Here is a 20,948-nt window from a genome sequence, read left to right on the forward strand (position 1 = left end):
CATATATGAATATACTACTGTCTTTCCTATTCCCAGCAATTCCCTTTTGTCTAATCCAATGAACTTCCACCCCCACCCCCTGCCCATTATTGTGTTTTAGCATATCAGAGAGAACATTCTGCTTTTGAGTTTTTGGGATCAGCTTATTTAACAGATTAATAGATAAAGAAAATGTGGTGTATACCCAATGGAATATTACTCAGCCATAAAAAAGAATGACTTTATGATTTCTGCCAATAAATGGATGGATCTGGATACTATCATATTAAATGAAATAAGCCAATCCATTTGTGTGTGTACATTTTTTTTCTTTTTCTTTTTTCTTTTCCCTTGAGGGCATTTTATTTTCAAGATCAACCCACCAACTACCGTGCGCCTGTTCCCTGCAGGTCCCCACAAGATGCCAAGGCCAGGGCGCCAGGTCCCGACCCAAGTAGTTCCGAGAAATTGCGGGACGCGGGGGCGGCTTGGCCTGGACCCTCGCGAGCCGAAGCAAAGCCCCGGGACCCGCCACTCAAGCGACCCATGTCAGGGCGTCACCGCTGAGCATCCTGGGCGGGCAGGGGCGGCGGTATCTGGGTAATGGAGTCCCGGAAAAGCAACAGAACAGAGTGCTCCTGCCAGACACTCCAGCACTCACCGCCATAGTATGGCGGACGGAACACCCAGTACCCATTGGTGTTTTTAATTTTAGCCTGACGTATGGCTAAATATCTTCATTGCCCATATCTTACCTTGCGATTTGGGGGCATCTACTTGTCTTGGTTATGATTATTTTGCATATCTCCTTCTCTAGAAGGTGAGCTCCCTGGCAGCACGGATAGAGGCTCCCAAATATTCCAGAGCCCCTGCTTTGGTGCAAACACTTGAGTGAGGTGCTAGAGAAATGACCTCGAGCAAAACCAGGCCTGCTTTCTGTCCTAATGAACAACGTGTCAAGCAGGCGAGACAGATGCTTATCTAAGAATCACACATGGACAAGATGACGCACCTGGGATAATGCTTTGAGGAAAAGGAGAATCTGTAGTAAGGACATTGAAGCTCATCAGAGAGGTGAGACGAGGCTTCTCTGAAGAAGCAACACTTGTGTAAAGCCTGAAGACTGAGGAGGCATAGAGGAGCGGGAAGGGCTTGTGCAAAGGCCCAGTGGTTGAGGGCACAAAGCTTGCAAGGAGCCAAAGAAGGCACTGGAAGGAGAAAGGACGTAGGAGAGGTGGATGGAGACAAAGCTTCGTAGGTCCAGTTAGGGACTATCTTTATCATAAGAGCAATGGGAAGCCATAGACCATTCTAAGGGAAATGGGAGGAAACGCTTTGGTCAGATTGACATGCGGAAAAGTTACTCTCAAGTGCCAGCAATGGGAAGGGCAGGGCTGCTTGCCTTGAAGCCTGGATGGTCAGCTCTTCCCTTCCTCCCTCTCAGTCCACGCGGTCCAGGTGGACGAGCAATGGAGAGCCCTGGGTTTAAGCCCTGGTCTGTGTGCTAATAAAGCAACGCTGAGCGAGACCTCTGTGGGCCTGCTGGCCTCTGTTCGCTCATTCTCAAGTGGCGGCATTGGAGTCATGTTCTTACGGCCAGTGTCATACTTATTGTCCTGTCAGCTGTTGTTTTAACCACTCAGAAAGTACACCCTCTTTCAAGTTCCGGGGAACCATGATGGCAGGCAGAGCGCCCCAACACTGAGCCCGTCTCTAATGCAGGGAGGACAACTTCTTCTTCTCCCTAACCCCACGGAGCACTTGACCTTGGACTTTCCCTCCTGGGATTTTGAACCTTGAGTGAGTGGCACGTGGTTAAGTGGAGATGGGGTTGGGTCTGTGCCTGTAGCTATGGTGGGAGGCATCAGGGTGGCCCTGGGGACAGGCACCATGTGGCTGGCTGCACTGTTCCTCTCCTCCAGCCTCTTTTGCTCCTTGGCTGCTTCCCATGCCTGGCCTCCCTTGCCTTCTGTGGGGTCTGTGATGGCCGGACACCTCATGGTTAGTCCTTGTCCTGCTGACATAAGCCAGTCAGTGTCTCTTGGGTGCACCCACGTTCTCCTGGCTGATATGTACAAAACGGAGGACAAATATGTCATTAAAACGCAAAAGCAACTGCAGTGGTCTCCGTTTATCTGCAGGCATACATTCCAAGGCCTCCAGTGGATGCCTGAGACGGCAAGCCCTTTTCTATACTGTGTTTTTCCCCCTGTACATACATACCCGATAAAGTTTTGATTTTAAATTAGGCACAGTAAAAGATTATGTAATGATAAAATAGGACGATATAACAGGACACTGCCATGGAAGTTATGCCAACGTGGGATCTCTTGCTCACTCTGAAAATATTGTTCCCTACTCATCCTTGTTCTGGTGATGATGTGACGAGGGGACAGGAGGCAGATGACACAGACATTGAGGCACAGTTAGGTCACTATTGTCCTGAGGGTCATCCTGGCCAATGGAAAGGGCGGGGAGTGGACTGGGCCCTGCCTGGCTTTCCAAGGCACAGAGTAGGGAAAGGCCCTTTTCAGATGCAGAGTATTGTGTAGGGATGTGCCTGAGAGCTGAGGTGGCCATCTTGTCTCATGTCAACAGGGAAAAAGAAAAGAAAATCCAGGCTGCCAAACATTTTGTTGGGAGCCCTCTATGGGAAGAAAAGCTAAGGCTTACACAGCTCCGTGCTCTTCTGCTCCTGCTTGCCTCTCTCATCAGATCCATTTCAATCATGCACCTCTTGTCTCTCCAGATGAGACAGCTAAGTGGTGTGGTTTCTCTGTCACTGAGAGAGGCTGGCATCAGCCCATCTGGAAGTGGGGTGTGCATTAATGATTTTCTTTTGACCCTTATTTTTAGAAATGTCCAAATGCAATGACTCTTCATCAACAAAAAAATAAAATAAAATAAATCCCTGAACAGGAAAAAGGCGACCCTAGATTCCTCTTTGCTCCACATTATTTGTTGTATATTTGCGTCTTATTTGGAACTTTTCATATGCTGTCTCATCAAATGATGTTACACGGCCCTCTGTATAAATGTTAACTCCTTATCAGGTCCTGTCATAGTCAGAGTGATCTGACCTAACTCTTTCGGCTCCCCACCCCTGCCTGTGCCTTTTTCCTATTGAAAAAACATGCCCAGCATGCCCCTGCCTCAGGGCCCTTGCACTGCCGTTCTTTTTGCCTGAAATGTTCTTTCCTTGGGTTGTCATATGTCTGATATTTTGCCATCCATCAGACCTCAGCTAAGCATCCTTCCTTGGCTATCCTACCTAAAATAGCACAACATTTCTCTCCTACCCCTGGTCTTCTATTCCAGTGACATGCTTCATTTCTTTTCCCATTGCACTTATGGTAATCTGAAATGATTTATTTTCTTTATTTTATTTTGGTCTGTTTCCTCCCATTAGATTTCTCCTCTCCTAGTTCAGGGCCACATCTCAAGCATGCAAAGAAGGGGCTGGCACAAAGGAGATGCTGAATAGTGTTTGCTGAAACGTTGTATAGATGACACATACATTTTGCAACCTTGTAGCACATGCTAGTGACAGGGGTCAATGCCCTCCAGCCAAAAACACTAGGAACCCACGTGGAGTTGTGCAAATTGGGTTTATTACTGCTCACTGCAGTTAAAAAAAAAACAAAAAAAAAACCCAAAAAACAAAAAAACAACAGAAAAAAGCACAACATGGGTATCCATGAAGTATCTCAAGAGGAAGATGTAGGAAAGAATTGATAGGATTTATCAGGTGATTTTGGTTGGGATTTAAGGAAAACAGGGTGATTTTTCTGTATTGGATATCATCAGAAAACAAGGCATAATTCCATGGATATTTTTTTTTTTTTTTTTTTTTTTTTTTTGCGGTGCTGGGGATTGAACAGGACCTTATGCTTGCAAGGCAAGCACTCTACTCACTGAGCTACATCCCCAGCCCTCCATGGATATTCTTAATAAATCTCATCTACAAGGCAGAAAGACTAGAACTGATAAAAACAAACCATAATAGCTAAAGTAGCAGCATTTATATTTCCAGGACGGGAGGTGTTGGGGGTTCTTGGGGTTGGCACAGTGACTTTGTGTCAGTACTTAGACAACATTACTGACTGAGTCTTGTTTTTTTATCTCACTTCACCAATTAGAGATTGGCCTTGCGTGATGTGGTTGGTGTTCTGTGAAACCACATTAACAGAAGAATGCAAAAATCTAGTTAGTTCAGGTCAGTTTCTGGATGTCGGGATCTGTTCCTCTTTCTTACAGGTGTCCCAGGGATGACGTCTATTATCAGACAGCATAGAAATAAACAAAAGTATTTCTTTTGAGGACCTTCCAAATGTGGAAGATCACCCCTGTACTGGGGTGATCTTTGAACCAAGGCAGTGGAGGCCAAGGTAGAGAAGCAGTATTTCTAGAAGTCAACCGAAGAATATCTTTGTCCAAGGATTAATATCACCTCAGTGCATGGCCATGAATACTTAATTTTCAAATGGAGGATGGCATATCTCTGTATCCTGAATGGTAGGATAACCAAGCCTCACCATTACCTGTCTTCAGCCTGGTGAGGTTGTTTCCCATACATTTCTTTCCCTAGAACTTAACAAAGAACTTGGCACAGGCTAGGTTCTCTAAAACACTGAGTTTAAAATGGAACGTTAATTCTTGGCTTGCATTCGCTTCACAAACCACTTACTGAGTCTATGTTATGAGCCAGAAGAACAACACTGGAATATCATAGTCCTCACCTCCAAGGAATTTGCATCTACTCTTGATAGATTTAAGACTGATGATAATAATAGCCCGCATTAAAGGTCAGGCACTGTGTCGGTGTTTTACAGACCCGAGTCGAGGCCGTTTTGCAGGTGTCAGTGGGCAGACAGAGCAGGGCTTGGAACCCAGACAGTCTGACTCCAACAGTGCGGCCCAACACAGCTGGTCATTAACTCAGCGCGCGGGTTACAGCCGTCGTGACAAACACTCATTTTAAAGTGGAGTAGCTTCTATGACCAACCTGGGAAAGAACAGAGCCGCATTTAATCTCCTGTTAAAGCAGGAGAGAATTTTGTTTGTGGCTTCAGGTCTGAACATCATCTAGTCGGTCACCTTCCCTGGGCGTCCACGACGCTCAGAACAGGTGCACCCCCACTTCCTCTGCTCCCCACATCCTGGGGCAGGGAGGGGAAGTGAGGAAATGAGAGAAGGCGAAGGGGAAGCGGCGGGTGGGCGGGTGGGCATCCTGCGCTCGCCGCCCCGCCCGCGCCGGCCACGCCCTCGCCCCAAACCCACTTTAAACTCCCGCCCCCTCAGACCAGCCACCAATGCGCGGCCAGGGGCGCGCAGGACGCTGCGGATTGGCCGGAGCCGCGGTTGCCGGGGTGACGGGTGGGTCCGGCGGGGTCCCCGGCAGGGCGGGGCGGGGGTGCCGGGCGATTTCCGCCCCGCCCGCCCGCGCCCCCCGGCGGCGGGAGGGGCGTCCCCGGCGCGTCCCCCGCTCCGCGCCCGCCGGCCTCCCGCTCGGGGCGCGCCGCCCTCGGCTGGTCTCCGCCCCCAGGACCCGCGGCCGCGAGCTCCCGAGCGCGGCTTCCCGGCCGGCGGCGCGATGGGCTGCGGGAACTCCACCGCCACCAGCGCGGGCGCGGGCCGAGGTGAGCGCGGCGGGAAGCGGGGCGCGGCGGCCTGGGGCAGGGAGGGCGCACAGCTCCTCGCCGCGTCCCGGTTCTCGGGACCCGGCAGATCGCCCGATTCTGGAAAGACCGAAAGCACGGCGGGTCCCCTGCGCGGGGGCGGCCACGCCTGGACCGCGCGAGCCTGCCAGGCGAGCGGCGGAGGGCGAGCGGACGGACCGGGGCAGGGGTCCCTTGCGGGGTCAGGGCTCACGCTCTTCTGGGGCGAGGGTTCCCAGAGCGGCCCGCGGTCCGCTCCCTTCACCTCCCTCTCTCCCTCCTGGGGGCCTCGCCCCCAGCCCCTCGGATCCGAGACCCGGCACTTGGAAAAGTGCCGCAGAGCCCGCAGCACTTTCCGGTGGATGAGTGCGGGTGGGGTGCGGCTGGGGTGCGGCTGGGGTGCAGGAGGGGTGCGAACAGGGCTCCAGAAACGCACCCCTCTTTCCCGATTGCCTTTGCCCGGCTGCGTTGCTGTTAGGGTTGCTGTCAGAAGCTGCAGTAAGCTTTAGATGTGAGTGGCAGAGCTTCGTTATCAGCAGTTCTGTTGATGGCGTGTTTCGTTTAAGCACGTATCGAAACTTCGTTTTACACCCCTTCATTTGGTTGATTGGCGGGCAGGTCTAGATTCCTCTGGCTAACCAGGCTTTGTGTCAAGTGAATATTCTAAAACTCGACTCTTCCCTTTAACTCTGTTGGTGTCACCCTATTTAAGATAGTTTGGCCCTGTCAAAGCTGTCTGCTGACCTCTTCTAGTGTCGTTTCGATGAGAGCTCCTCTCCTAGCTCCTTCACTTGAGATCTGTCAGATCCCGCCCTATCCAGCAAATGCAAACAGCAGTCGGCTACTGCAGTATTTCTTAGGCGGGCATGGATGCCCCTTCAATGACTTTGTAACCTTGGGCTTGTCACTTCCCTTAACCTAGACCTGGAGCCTTATGTATTTTAAAGTTTATATTGACATTCACGTAGTGTTGAAATATGCTTACTTAATTGGCCAAGTTTATTTTTCCTTTTTTAAAGATGATCATATATGTAGAATATTCATTTTCAAGAGAAGGAGCTCAAATATGTGGGATTCTAGTCCTAGCGATGAGCCCAGGTAGTGATTCCTTGAAAGGTTTATCTGTTACATATAAACTTTACCATCTTAAATTAAATTCTGTCCTTGTGATATACAGAGAACCACTTGGGAGCAAATCTTTTATATTCACCTAACAGTGAGAAGCAGTTTATTTAGTTAGTGCCTTATGCCAGTGGGGACAAGGGCAGGATTCAAAGCTTAGAGGGGCCGGAAAGCTCTACATGGAAACCTGGAACAGTGTCAAGGCCACACCCACACAGAGAGCCCTGTCTCTTATCCTACCAGGTACTCTGGCCCCATGCTATCCACTTCATGTATACCCTACTGTGAAAAAGGTGAGAACAATTATCCACGTTAAAAAAAAAAAAAAGTGTAGGAAGGATTTGTGACAGATTTCATTAAAAGGTTGCTAGTTTATTTACTTTCTTTTTTTTAAAATTATTAATGAACTCTATCAGGTTTGGAGTTAGGTGGAGGAATACCATTGCTAAGTGAAAATCCGAATAATGATAAGGTATCTCTGAAATGTTAACCCCAAGAATATTTAAATATTATGTTTAATATTTCTTAGTCAAATATTTGATTGGCTTTTTTTTTTCATTAAGAGCACACCCCTTATTAAGTAAAGGGAGGTATAGTTACATTGAAAAAAAAAAAAAACACACTCCAAGGGCACATCTTTATGCATTGCATCACTTTGGTTTATGAAGGATGGAGCATATAAGACCATGCTGTTCTCTCTCACCTGCTCTTTGCTAAAAAATTACGTTCTGTTCAGAGAAGAATGAGCCAGTGAGGGCAGAGACTGTAGAATGGGAAGGAAAGCATCATGAGCAGGGAGTTGCTGCCTTACCTCTTTGGAGGATCTGCCTTTGCCTTTGAGAAGTCATTCCAGAACACTTCCCTGCTTGTGTGGATTTGGTCATTGTTATTTTCTGTCTGCTGATGGTGGGAATTAAGTTTCAGAAAGGCAATGCCTTGAGATGAGAGAGGGAAGGATGAGAAGAGTACACCACCGGATGGATGGGAGTGTTAAATCTTTCTCTACCCTGAGCTCTGACACCAGCACCCTACACTTCATTGCCCAAGCGCTACAAAGTTGCACTGAACCCAAGTGCTTCTGAAATGTGGTAAATAGAGGTTGTCCCTGTCCTCTAGGTACTTACAGAGCACAGCTTCAGAAATGTTCCAGGAGTCCTTCAGTTCAGTAGCCACATGGAGGAAAAAAAAGTCCAAAGAAGGGTGGTGGAAAGATACTGAACTTGAGGTTTGCAAAGCGAGGCTTACACTTGGCTTTGGCACTGTGCTGATGGTGTTCCTGTGGACATTTCATTCTGCTTTTCTGGATTTCATTTCCTTCATCTATATAATGAAAATATTTGGATGTACCCCACGTCATGGGGCTTATGTGAAACTCAGAATAATGTGGAAAAGCATTCTATAAATGGCAACTACCATTTTGTAGTAAAATATTATCATGTTAAAGATGAAGTGGCTTTCCTTGAATATTTTTCTATAAGAAAATGGCAAATCTACTTTTGTGTATTAACATGTTTTATAATGACCCCCAAACCTGAAGTCACCATTATAAACCCTCTTTTATTCCCTGAGCAATTCAGGTAAACCCAGATAATTGTTTCCTCTGTCTCTGAGCTACCTGGACTGTTGACTTACTTTGCTTTTGGCGGGTGAACTTAGTTAATATGGCAGATTGATGCACAGTAATGATGACTTGAGTAATTTTGATTTAATTGCTCACATCAGTGGAGAAAGTGACATATTAAAATGGTCCAGTGACATAAAGAAAGTGAGATGGGTCAGTCCATTAATACATCAGAGTAGATTGACCCCTTTGGGGGATTTCCAAGTGCAAGCTTATGCACGGTCTGGTCCTGTGTGCTGAGCACTCTGCTGGGAACTTTTGGGGGCAAGGATTAGGGCAGCCAGTAGTGGATGACTGTGTTATTGTCAGGGTGTCCCGTTGGGGTCCATCCAGGTCCTTGGTGTTCTGAATCAAGAGTTGAGCAAGACACACACAACTAACAGGCAAAGTAGAGATGTAGTGAAGCTGAAGGTGAAAGCTGCACTCTGGTAGGTGAAGCGGAGTGGGCTGAGCAAAAGAGGAGCTCAAGGCCAGATGTCTGGAAATAGTGTCTTACGTGCTGAGCTGTGAGGCTCTCATCTCTTTGTGGACCTGATTGAAGACCTTACCCCATTTGCCCCCATTGGTACCTGATTAGAACAGTGTCTAATTTCCCTCCGTTGGTTACTTTAGAAAACCTAATTAGAATACTGCCCACTTTACCCTCATTGGTCATTTTTAAAATTCTGAACCTGTGGCAGGAGTTGTCATGGTGATGAGTCCTCAGTGGTGGGAGTTGTCATGGTGATGGGGCTTACCGGAAACAGGGACATAACTTGTCTCTTGTCCTCCAGCAGCATCCTTCTTAAGCCCTCCCTCCGCCATCTAGGTGTCCCTGAACTCCTGCCTAACAATTGTAGAACGCAAACTTACTTGCTTTTGAGAAGCTGATAGTCTCAGAGGGGAGATCAAGCACGTGGAACCATTGCAGAGCAATATAGAGTAGAATGCACCTTGAACCTCCAGGTGCCCTGGAGGTGTTGAATGCCAGTTTAATCAGAGAAGCCTTCCTGGAGGAGGAGGTGAGCTGTTAGCGCATGAGGGAATGTAAGAATCCTTTTGAGTGCTCAAAAGCTCTCCGTTTTAATATGAGCACTCTCTCAAGGTAGGGATATGATTTTTCCCAGCCTAGAACTATACAGTAGGAGGGCTTCTTACATTTTCCATTTTGTGAGGACTCAGCACATTTTTCCTGCATAGTCTAGTCTAGATTCTAGACCTTCATCTGTGGAGATGCATCTGGATTAAATAGTCTATTTAACATGTCACATTTACTATAAGGCAGGGAGCATTTGTCACAGCCACAGAGACAGCTTCGTAATGTAAACCCAAACCCCTTTTTATGTAAACCAGGAGGTCCCTTAAACTTTCAAACGGTTCTAAATATCTCCAGTACCCTCTTTCAATGCAGACTAATTATTTGCCTGCAGGAGAGTTATTTTGTTGGCAATAGTTTGTTGAATCAGTTAGTTGTAGGTTTTGCCAGAGATATGTAATTGGCAACTCTCTGACCATAATTTTGTGGGAGGTTTATTGTCAGAATGTTTCTAAATTGGTTCTCCTGCTATTTATATAACAATAGAGGGTGAGGAGGAAGAAGAGGAGCAGGAGCTTAATAATTATTTATTTTAATATCAGTGTACCCAGGAAGTTAATAGATTCCGATTCCTTTTGAGTCCAATTATTTAGATTAGTTATTTCCTTGTCTTCAATTAGCTAGCTAATTATGTCCCCTTTTGCTGGAGCTCCATTGGTCCAGGCTTAATTGACATCTGTAGATGGTTTGGTAGTGTTGAAATGGTGCACCGGTGCTTAACATTGGTCCATGCCTCGTGGGGGAAACAATATAAAACGTTGTTGGTATCATGGAAGAAGTCATTTGTGTCTTGCATGACTCCCTCTTCCCCTCACGTGAAAATAGAAAGGTCACCATCCTCCTTTCTGTCCTTTACACATGCTGAGCTCCCTCTTGTCTTCTCTGAATTACTTTTTGCTGGGAGCTGACATTTGCCTCTTGTCTCTTGTGTCCCCCTCCCCGCTCAGGCCCACACATGTGAGCCCACACTTGGTCTTTACAGTGGACCCCAGCCTCTAGACCCATCGTCACACTTTTAGTGGAATTTATATTTTGGCTCTCAAAAATATTTGTTGAATATTTGTTGAAAATATTTGAGTATACTTGAGAAATGAAAGAAAATTAAATTCTATCTTAAGAGGCACACTGTCACTGACGTAGGAATTGAGGGGATGATATAAAACCTCAAGTATTCAGGGAAGCCTGCTTGGGAGAAGTGGGACTTGATTTGGCTTTGAAGAATAGTTAGGGTTCGGGCAAGGAGAATAGGGAGTGCTTGCGGGGTGTGTGGCCCGGCTGCCTTTGGTAGTTCGCGGTGGTTGCTGGGAGTGGGAAGAAGTAAGAATGTTCAGGATAGGGGCGAGGAGGCTGGAGAGGCAGTGAGGTTTCAGAATTGAGAGTGGGCTTTAGAGCCAGGAGGTCGGGATTTGAGACCTACTTTTGCTGTTCATCTGCTGGGTGACCCATGGGTAACTTGCTTAAGCTGTCTGTTCCTTAATTTCCTCAACTGTAAAATGGGGTGCAAGAATATAACCTACTTAAGATTAAATGAATCAGTTTACTTAAACTGTTTGGAACAGTCTCACACACCGCAGATACTCGTGTTATTATTGTAGGGAAGTCTGCATGTCACCTGTGGTCTGTAATGTAGAGGGAAAGACGTTTGTGGCTGGTGTGGAAGGAGATTAAGCTGCTGCAGGTGTGCCTATAGAAGCTGCTATCTGGAGGTGATGACAGGGAGGGGGATTCCTCTGCTCTGACTGTCACCCTGGGATGGAGGCAGGAGTTTCTGTGTGTCATCTGCACTCTGAGCTCACAGACTGGACGTTGCAACCATGTGGATGGTTCACAAAGGTGTCCCAGAGTTCCTCACTGCCACTTACGAGCCATTTACCTGCAGTTCAGTATAGACATGGTGTCAATCACATCGTAGCTGCCGACGTCAGCGCGCTACCTCATGTGGGTACTAATTATCTGGCTGCCTTTATTTTTGATTTTTACCTGCCTAAAATAGAACTGCTCAGCAAAGACAGCCTGTAAACAAAGAGGTTTTCTGTAAGAGCTTCCAGAGTCGTTGGCAGAATTTTTGATTTCTAGGACACATTGACCTGAAGTTTTTCCCATTATTTGAATAAATCACTTATGAATCTGTATTTTTTATTGGCTTCTTAAAAATAAACCCTGCTTGGGATATACTAATGAGCTGCTGTTCCAGTTCTTTTGGCCACACTGAGACTATGACATAGTTTTAGAACTATTACGGGTCAAAGGTACCCATAGAAAACTGTCAGAATTAAAGAGAATTTTGTTTATTTTTCTGTAGTTATGTTTATACAGTTGTCAATGGAACTTAAAAAAAAAAACAAGTAAAGCATTCCTACATGTTTTTATTATTTCCCATAAGAACCATAGTCATTTGTTTCTTATTATTTATGCTGTAAGAAGAGCGATTTGTAAATCTTGGGTTTTTTTTTTTTTTTTTTTTTATAAATTCTCGATGTACATGATTTTTAGTGCATGTCTGCCTGTGTATATGTGTATGTGTGGGCTGCCACCACTGAGTTTAAAGAATGAAATATGACAATACATACTTTGGCAATTTAGTTACCAGTGAATATTTCTAGGATATTGCACAAACTCTATAAAGTGTATATAGTGTAGTGATCAAACAAAGGTTTGCTTTGGTAGTCTGTTTTTTTCCAATGTAAAATCCTGTGATCTTTTAAAAGAGTAAGAGGCTGGAGGTGTAGCTCGGTGGTGGAGTGCTTGCCTAGCGTGACTGAGGCCCTAGGTCTCATCCCCAGCCCTACCAAAGAAAAAAACGTGTTTTCTCGGGATTTGCCGAGTGCGAGGAACCTCTCCCATCAGTGAGCACATGACTGTGGGCCACGTTGAAGGCGTTCTGGGCAGTGTGACTCACTCTTCTTAACTTACAAGACAGACTGATGAGATCTCAAAGGAACATCTGCCCATTGGAACCAAGATGATGTATAGCGCCACTTAAAATTACCAAACCATGCAGCTGGCTTGCTTAATCATTGGCTGGAAATACATGGTGTGTTTTGGGGATATATGATATGTCACATTAAATTTAGCCCCCCTCCCATGTTAATTTTGTTATGTTTCTTTTCCCAAGAGAATTCCTTTTTTTTTTTTTTTTTTCCAAGGAGGGAAAAAACGGGTAAGAATCAGTAGTCTGTTGAACAGTGGTCCCTGTAAGGTATGTCCATGTCCTCATCCCTGGAATGTGCAGATGTGACCTTATTTGGATAGAGGGTCTTTGCCAGTGTAATTAAGTGGAGAATTTTGAGATGAAGAGGTGATCCTGTGTGATCTGGGTGAGCCCTAAATCAAGTGTCCTCATGAGGGACCGAAGAGAAGGCAGATGCAGAGAGGAGGAGGTGCTATAAAGATGGAGGGAGAGTGGAGACGATGTAGGTACCAACCAAAGAGTGCCCAGGAGTGCCCACTGCCCCCGAGGCAGGGAGAGGCCAGGGCCTGTGGCTGAGGAGCTCCATTCTAGCTGACTCCTGATTTCTTGCTTCTGGCTTTGGGAAGTGTGAGAGCTTATGTTCCTGCTGTTTTAAGCCACCCGGTGTATGGTGGTTTGTTATAGCAACCCTAGGAAACGAATACTAAGAAGGTTCTTTTCTCCAGTTGTTTAGGAATAGCACAGAATTAGCATAGAGGAAAATATTGTTAGGAACTCTGCATCTGGAGTGTGAAAAAATACTTGCTGAAAGAAATACAGCATGGTTGGATCTCAGTGAACTTCAGGGCTGGTCAGAACCTGTTACTGTGAGGGTCCTACATTTTGATGTGAAACATGAAGAATGAGAGTTTCTTCCTTCCTGACACCCACGGATTCCCCATCATCACTGAGAGTCCTGTAGTGCGGTTAGGTTCTGATGCTAACTGCCCAGGGTTCATGGCAGACTCCAGGGCTAAACCACTGTCCACTAGACTTCAAATGCCATTCACAAGTAGGGGGCCTCCTGTTCCCCAGACTTGCAAGTTTGGGAGTCCCATGACCACCCTCTCCTGGTTTGATAATTTGCTAGGGTGGTTCTCAGAACTCAGGAAGGTGTTGCATGCATTTTGTCATAAAGGATCAGATGAACAGGTCACAGGGAAAGGCCTGGAAGTGTCCAAGCACAGGAGCCTCTGTCCCCACATGTTTGGGATATGCCACCCCCTGGCCTGTGGAGGTGCTGGCCAACTGGGAGGCTCACTGAATCGGGTCCTTTTATGGAGGTTTTAATGGATGTTCCCTTACATAGGCACGTTAAAGGAAGTCATTGGCCACTGGGGATTGGTTTATCTCCTGCCCCTCTTTCCTCCTGGGGATGGGGAGTGGGGCTCAGAGTTCCGAGCTTCTAATCAAGCCTTGGTCTTTCTGGGGTCCAGCTGCCATCTGAGGCTATCCAGGGGCTTGGCTGAGCATCACCCTAGTCAACCCTTACCATGTGGGATATGCCAGGGGTTTTAGGAGCTCTGTTCCAGGAAGCAGGGAAAAAGACCAAACCTCTTCTGTGATATCCCAATATCAGATTAAGGTTTTTGAATGCTGGAGCAAATTGAGTTTGCTACATATTTCTAAGTAAGTGAGACTTTTGACTTCAAGGCTCATGGATAAAATAAAGTCTTTTAAAGTGTATAAAGGGTAATCAATATGATCACAGTGAGATGAAATGATATTGTGAACAAAGAAACTATGTTTAAGTTTTAAAGAAAAAGATAATCCCAGAAGGAAGTGTTATTCCTTAGATATCCAGTGTATTTACAGTTTCTTTTGGGGGTGCTGGGGATCAAACCCAGGGCCCCAAGCATGCTAGGCAAGTGCTCCTCTCTGAGCTACGCCCCCACCCCTACAATTACTTTTTGGTCCTCGAATGCATGCTAGACCTTTCTGAGAACAAACCTTCCCCCTCTTCATTTTTTTAAAAGAAGACATTTAAAACTATCATTATCTTTATACAGTTTTGGAAGCTGGTCATTAAATCTTTTGACTTAAAAAAATTCTAATCCTTTATGTGTTTTAATACTTTATTTTTCCACAAGAAACATTATTCCCATCCTCATCTCTATTTCTTCTAATACCATTGATGTTAACCTGCAAGTCTCTGTTTAAACCATAAAGAGCTAGTTTGGCGGGAAATGAAGTGGTATTAAGAGGTGAATGATCCATCCCAGGGGTCCAGAAAGCAGAAGCACCACTGTAAATATTTGCTTTATAAATGATGGGTCACATAAATTGCAAATAAAATTTAAGCACTTGGGATTTTGTCACTATCTGAATAGTTCTGGTCAAAGTATTTTTGCATACCTTATCTCAAGTAGAAATCTTGATCTGATTATATAATTAAATGTGGTGTGATTAAAATATTGCAGTAACAGTGATCATTTTTCTGTTTCTGATCATTTTCTGAGTTGATTTCAGGACAAATCGACTTAATACTTCACATTTTACACACTGAGGTGCTCTGAGAGTTTTTCAAGGGTTTCTAACTATTGAAAATCTTTTTTGAAACTCCTAGGAGTTGCATGTTGGGGAGTTGTAGCCTGGTTGTAAGCGCATCTTTAAACACCAAGTTACCTTGCTTCCAAGACGCAGGATTTCTTCCCTTTTTGAAAATGGCTTGCACTTCCCAACCCTTTGTGTGTACTCAGTGGACTGTTTCTGACTTCGCCCCAGTTTACTAACTGCTGCTGTTATTAAAGAGACGCTGCCTTTGAATGAGGGACACTTGAGAACAGAAAGCTTGATCCCTCTACTTCCCTGGGAGGTGACACCCTGCCTCCTCTTGAGTCTGCTGGGTTTCCAAATGGTGAGCCCACAGGGAGGGAGAGGACTTAGCCTGGGGGTCAAGGTGAAGCGGGCAGACAGCTCCTGATGGCTGGCGGATGCGGCTGTGACCGCTCAACATGCTGCCCTTCAGGACCCACTAGCTGCGTGTTGCTGTGCCGTCCCTTCTTGGCTGCCTTTGCTGGTCCGTGTGTCCCTGTTTGTTGGCCCCTGAAGCAGAATGACGTAGTGAATGATGGGCAGGCCTCAGACCCTGACCCAGGTGTGTGCCTTCCAATTCCGGATGTCCTTACCCAACCCCTGCCGCCTGCCTCCCCTGCTGCCTTGGGGACTCTCCTACCTGCTGTTGTCCCCCGGATGGTGCTGGCTCCCCACCTTCAGGGTGGAGGACCCCAGGCCTCATCCTCACCTCCGTGAGACCTGCAGGATCACCAAGCTTCCGACCCCTCTGGCTCCCCTCCCCGACCACAGCAAGCCCCCGAATGTGCCCACTCCTTTCTGTGGAAATAAAAACAAGAGCAGGGCGTTATTTTCTTTCCTGACTTTTCCTACTTGTTTTGACTCTGAAATACAATGTTCATTTTCACGGGCTTGTGGTGGCACTAATCTTTTATTTTTTCCTATCAAAACACTCTGCTGTTGGCAGCTTTTCTGAAGATTTTTTTTTTTTTTTTTTTTTTAAATTTTAGGATTTTGTTTTAAAAGATCTCGGATTCCAAAGCACACAGCCCCCCCCCCCCATTCTAATGATAATTGTTTCACAAAAATGTTAGACGGAAGGATGGTCATGACAAAGTTCAGGTTCAGTGAAAGTCATAAAAGACTGCATGTGAGAAAGTCTTGCTTATCTTTATGATCGGCTTTTAGTGTTACAGACCTTAATGTCACGGAAGTATCGTTCTTGCAATTTCGGAGGTAACTTTTCCTGCTTTCTTGCGTACTTACTGAGTGGCACATCTTTTAAATTTCTGTGACTCGTGCAGAAGTTATTTTAGTTTTCACTTAATAGATGTGGAAGTTGAGAGGTGAGCTATGATTGGTAATGATAATTTGGTGTGCTATTTTTATGGGCCAGACTTTGCTGTTTATGCACATTGTCTTTTAAAATCTTCCCAGTAACCTTAGAGAATAACCTTTTTTATCCACTCAAAAGGGAAGTGAGGTTCTGACAGTTGTGAAGGAGGTTTGATGCCAGGTAGCTGCTACGTGTTGGAGTCAGGTTCTGTGTCCTCCAGGTAGAGATCCTGGGTGAGCAGAGTCTCTGATGGGTGATGGAATGGTGTCCAGAAGACAGGGTCCACTTTTGACACGTGGGTGGGAGGCAGAAAGGAGAAGGTTCAGCAGAAGTAGACAAACACTCGGCTCCTCGTGGAGCGAGACTGGTGTGCTTGAGACACTCTGATCCATGGATCCGTCACCTCCATTTCATCCTGTGACTTTGCTTTCTCTTTGTGGTAAGTATACAGTGTGACTTACAAGAACACAGTGTGCATGCCAGCTTAGAAGGGTGGCTTCAGAAAGAAAATGTTTCTCGGGGTCTGTCCGCTTCCTTCCTTATTTGTAAAGTGGGAGAGTGGCTTAGGCAACCTGTACGATCCTCTTTGGAACCCACTCCTTGTATAAGGTCTGATAAAAATGGGCAGAATAAATTCTAAACTTAAAATCTGGAACTTATGAATTGAATTTTGTACTTTTTCTTGCCTCTTTTCTTTTTGAAATGATTGAAAAATGTTCTTATCTCTTCTGGATGTTAGTTTAGTTAGGTTTTGGGCTTAACATGTTTGTAGTAGTTCTATTTACTGATACAAACCCATCTTTCCCCCCCTCCAGGTCCTGCAGGAGCAGCTAAAGATGTGTAAGTACATGATTTTATATTACAAGCTCTGTTTCTGGGGAAGCTGCTGTTTTTCACGATCGTGACCTTTAGATGTCTGTAGGTATGACTGAAAAGACATGAAAGGACTCTGTACTGTCACACGGTAAGATCCTCATTTGGTCACAAGTGCTTTTGAAGGATGTACTACTTGTGACTTCTGATTTTAGCCTTTTTTGACCTGGCACTTCAACTAAGAATCTTAGGAAAAGGTGATGTTTAATTGTGTTTCCATCCCAACTTGTGCAGAGGTTTCTTTTAGTTGAAAGTAAGCGATTATAGGAGAATTGAGCACAGAGCTCCCGTGACTATGGACATCTCAGGGTTGGGAAGGAAAGGCTAGAGCCAGCCATGTTAGATGGTTTTAAAGTTGAGAACGAGAAATTTGGGTGAATCCCTGTGACTGTTTACTATGGGTCCCCTGAAAGTTTATGTGTTAGAAACCTAATCCTCAGATTTACATGTCAATGATATTTGGAAGTGGGGTCTTTAGGATAATTAGGATTAGGTGAGGTCATGAGAGTCAGGCCCCCACCATAGAATGAGTGGCTTTTAAAAAGAGGAAGGGACTCAAGCTAGCATGCTTGCTCCATCTCACCGTGTGATGCTCTCAGCCTTGTTGTGATGCAGCAAGAAGGCTCTTGCCAGAAGCCAAGAAGATACTCTTAAACTTTCTGACCTCCAGCACTGTGAACCAAATAAACTTCCATACTTTTTAGATATAAATGCTTGGCCTCAGGTATTTTGTTATAGCCACAGAAGGTGGGCAAACACACCATTCAACATAGTCATCATTGAGCTGATCTTTAGGCCAATACGACAATTCTTAAGGGGCATCACCCTGCACGAACTTCTTTCTACTCAGGAAACCTTTTTAGGATTTCTGTTATGGCCTTGCTCTGTATCTTACCTGTAATCTAGATATGGACATTATGGGAATTTACTAATTAAGAGTGTCTGTGGTAGGCTAGGGTTGTAGCTCAGTGGTAGAGCACTTGCCTGGCATGTGTGAGACACTTGTTTCAATCCTCAGCACCACATATAAATAAGTAAAGTAAAGGTCCAATGACAACTGAAGAAATATTTTAAAAAAGAGAGTATTTATGGCTACCCTGTGGAGGTTGGGATCAACCCTCCTTCCCCATATTTGTTGCATGTCAAGACTGATGGAGCTACACAACATTAAGAGAGTGGGAGAAGATACATGACTCACATAATGTGACTTTCTGGGGAAACTGGTCCATTTGGTTTGAGTGAAGGAGAGGTAATGACTTTGGTTTTATTGTGGTTGGGGAGTGGGCTGGATGAGGGCTCTTAGGCAGAGGCCAAGGTCTGATCTTCCTGTTGGCACAGGATTCTCATTGGTTTTCACAGTGCATGTGTGTACACAAGGGGCGTGATGGGGCTTGAAAGCTGTCAATGGCCCAGTACTAAAAATAGATTCAGACTTTATTACAAAGACGTCAGAGAAGATTAGGATGGGGTTGTAAAGATTTCTGGGAATTAAATATTTTTTATGGGACTTTAAGCACCAAAGAAGCAGTAATAGATTGCTTCAAAATCCTGGTTGCAGGGCTTGAGACTATTACCAAAACATTTAGCAACAGTGAATTCTGCATCTTTACCTTATACCTATTATTGTAGTGCTTTAGTCTCTCCTTCCATTTCTGTAGCTGTTGCCAGGTTAATTTTCCTCAAGCTCTATATTTGTAGGCCCTCTACTCAGAACTGTTCCATTATTATCTGTTGCCCACTGGGTTCAGCTCAGAATTCCTTGGAAGTAGGAAGGACATTTGTTTTGGCCGTAAGCTAGCTGACTGCATGGTGTGGAAGGAGATGGCGGTTGGGAATGAGCAAAACCCAGGATTGGGAGGGAAGCCTGTTCAAGGAGACTGCTCTTAGAGTCCCACCTGGCTTTGCTTTCATTCTACTCTCCTTGTTTCTTGCTGTCCTTTGTTTATCCATCAGCTTCTTATTACTGTAACCAAATACCAGAGGAAATTAACTTTATAAAGAGAAAAGATTTATTTAGCTTACAGTTTTGGAGATTGAAAGTTCCAGTAGCATAGAATAGACTTGGTGAGGGCCACTCTTTGGTTTTATCACTTTGTGGCATGCATGGCAGTGGCAGGGAGCACATGTTGGAGCAAAGTGCTCACATCTCAAATCAGAGCAGAAAGAGGAGAGAGAGAGAGAGAGAGAGAGAGAGAGAGGATGGTCGAGGTCCAAAGCCCCACTGTGCATTCACCCCGTGACTTGAGGACCTCCCTCTAGGCCCTGCCTCCTCAGGGTTCACCATCTCCCAGTAGCACCAGCCTAAGGACTAAGTCTTTTAACATACTGGTCTTTGGGGGACACTCAAAGTCCAGACTCTACCAGCCTCAAATGTCCTTTTCTCCTATTCTGTTTGTAAACATGCCGTTTGTTCTTCAGGGCTTAGGTCTTATTCTTTGCAGGAGGCGTTTCCTGGAACCCTCAGCTGGATGCCGTGTCTCTCCCCCTCAACTGCTACAGCATTTGAGACCCTCTCTGTGATGCTTCACCTGAGGCTTTTGTTGCCGTTACTCATCTTCTCGTCCTTTCCCTCTTGGGCGTTGGAGGGGTGAAGTGTCTTACTGTAGTGATGTGCTGTAGAGTTGTTAGCATCAGACTTTGAACATAGTTAACATTTATTAAAGTGTTGTTGAATGATCATTTCTCTTTAAGAAGAGAGTGATTTTATGGCTTCCTCTTTTTTTTAGAGGAGTAAAAATTCCCAAAAAATTAACTGATGATTTTTGTCAACAGAATTAGCTACTTCAGGATGTAAGATGTCACTTAAAATTCTGAAATCTTGAGATTCAAATTTTAGAAGTTACACGTCATTGGATGCCATGTAACTAAAAGTTGTTTTTCATCATATCAGTGACCCTTTAAAAAAGAAATGTGATAAATATAATTGGAAAAGGTTAAAGACTATTATAGTATTACTTTTCTTTACTCAAAAGGTACATTCAAACACATTGTGTTTTTTAAAGAAGATACTTCAGATGTATAAATCTTAATGCTTTAGATGATGATATGAATGAATGAGGCGCTAAGTATTTAAGATAATTTAACATTTTTATTATGAAAAATTTAAATTTTCATTAAAAAAAACCTAAAAAAGCTGATTTGAAATCCAAAGAAGGGTCCCAAATAGCATAACGGGTGCCACAGGATGGAGAACCTCAGACTCGCCAACTCTCGCATTATACAAACCACATGAAACTCTTTTGGGAGAATTGTCATTAATTGTATTAGTTAATTAGTTATTAATTGTCGTTAATAGTAGTTAATTAATTGTAGTTAATTTTTGAAGCCAGAAATACTGTTTTACTCCCTTAATCTGTATTCGCAAATCAGTTCTTGAGAGGAGGCTGCAGTTCCTTCTCTCCCTTTTTCCACTCCTTTGCTTGCTCTCTGAAGACATGGAGCCGGTGTCCAGTGACAAGTAAATGATTCCTCTGCGCTTCAGTAGATTACTACTGGGTCTCCTGGGGACCTCATAGTGTGATAGGGCTGATTGTGAACACAGGCGGAAGGTCCTGGTGTGGGTCGTGACGCTGAGCCCGGGTGTCCACAGGGATGGGGAGCATGCAGGACCCAGGGTGTGTGAGTGGAAGGTCTCCTGGGCACAGCTGCCCAGCTGGCTCCCGCTGGAGCCTAGGGCACAGGCTTGGCAGAGGGCTGAGCCGAGGCTGGCCGGCTGGGACTAGCTTGTGAAGGACCTTTGGTGCCAGGCCAGTAATGGGACTTGATCTTGCGTGCTCTCAGGGGTCACTAGAGATTGTAAGGTGTTTTAAAGGATGGCGTTT

At 45.2% G+C, this 20,948-nt stretch overlaps 1 protein-coding gene across 1 annotated transcript in view; it reads left to right on the plus strand.

The window, feature by feature from the left end:
• Positions 1 to 5,432: 5,432 nt before the first annotated feature.
• The window catches only part of LOC306662870 (overexpressed in colon carcinoma 1 protein), a 34,321-nt gene continuing 18,805 nt past the window's right edge, over positions 5,433 to 20,948 (plus strand). The window contains exons 1-2 of the mRNA XM_079143071.1: positions 5,433 to 5,618; positions 17,070 to 17,094. Coding sequence (XP_078999197.1) covers positions 5,573 to 5,618; positions 17,070 to 17,094 — 71 coding nt within the window. The 5' untranslated portion in view covers positions 5,433 to 5,572. The remainder of the gene's footprint in view (positions 5,619 to 17,069; positions 17,095 to 20,948) is intronic.

This window comes from Sciurus vulgaris, assembly GCF_902686455.1.
Source record: "Sciurus vulgaris genome assembly, chromosome: 5".
In the NCBI taxonomy this organism is placed as follows: domain Eukaryota; kingdom Metazoa; phylum Chordata; class Mammalia; order Rodentia; family Sciuridae; genus Sciurus; species Sciurus vulgaris.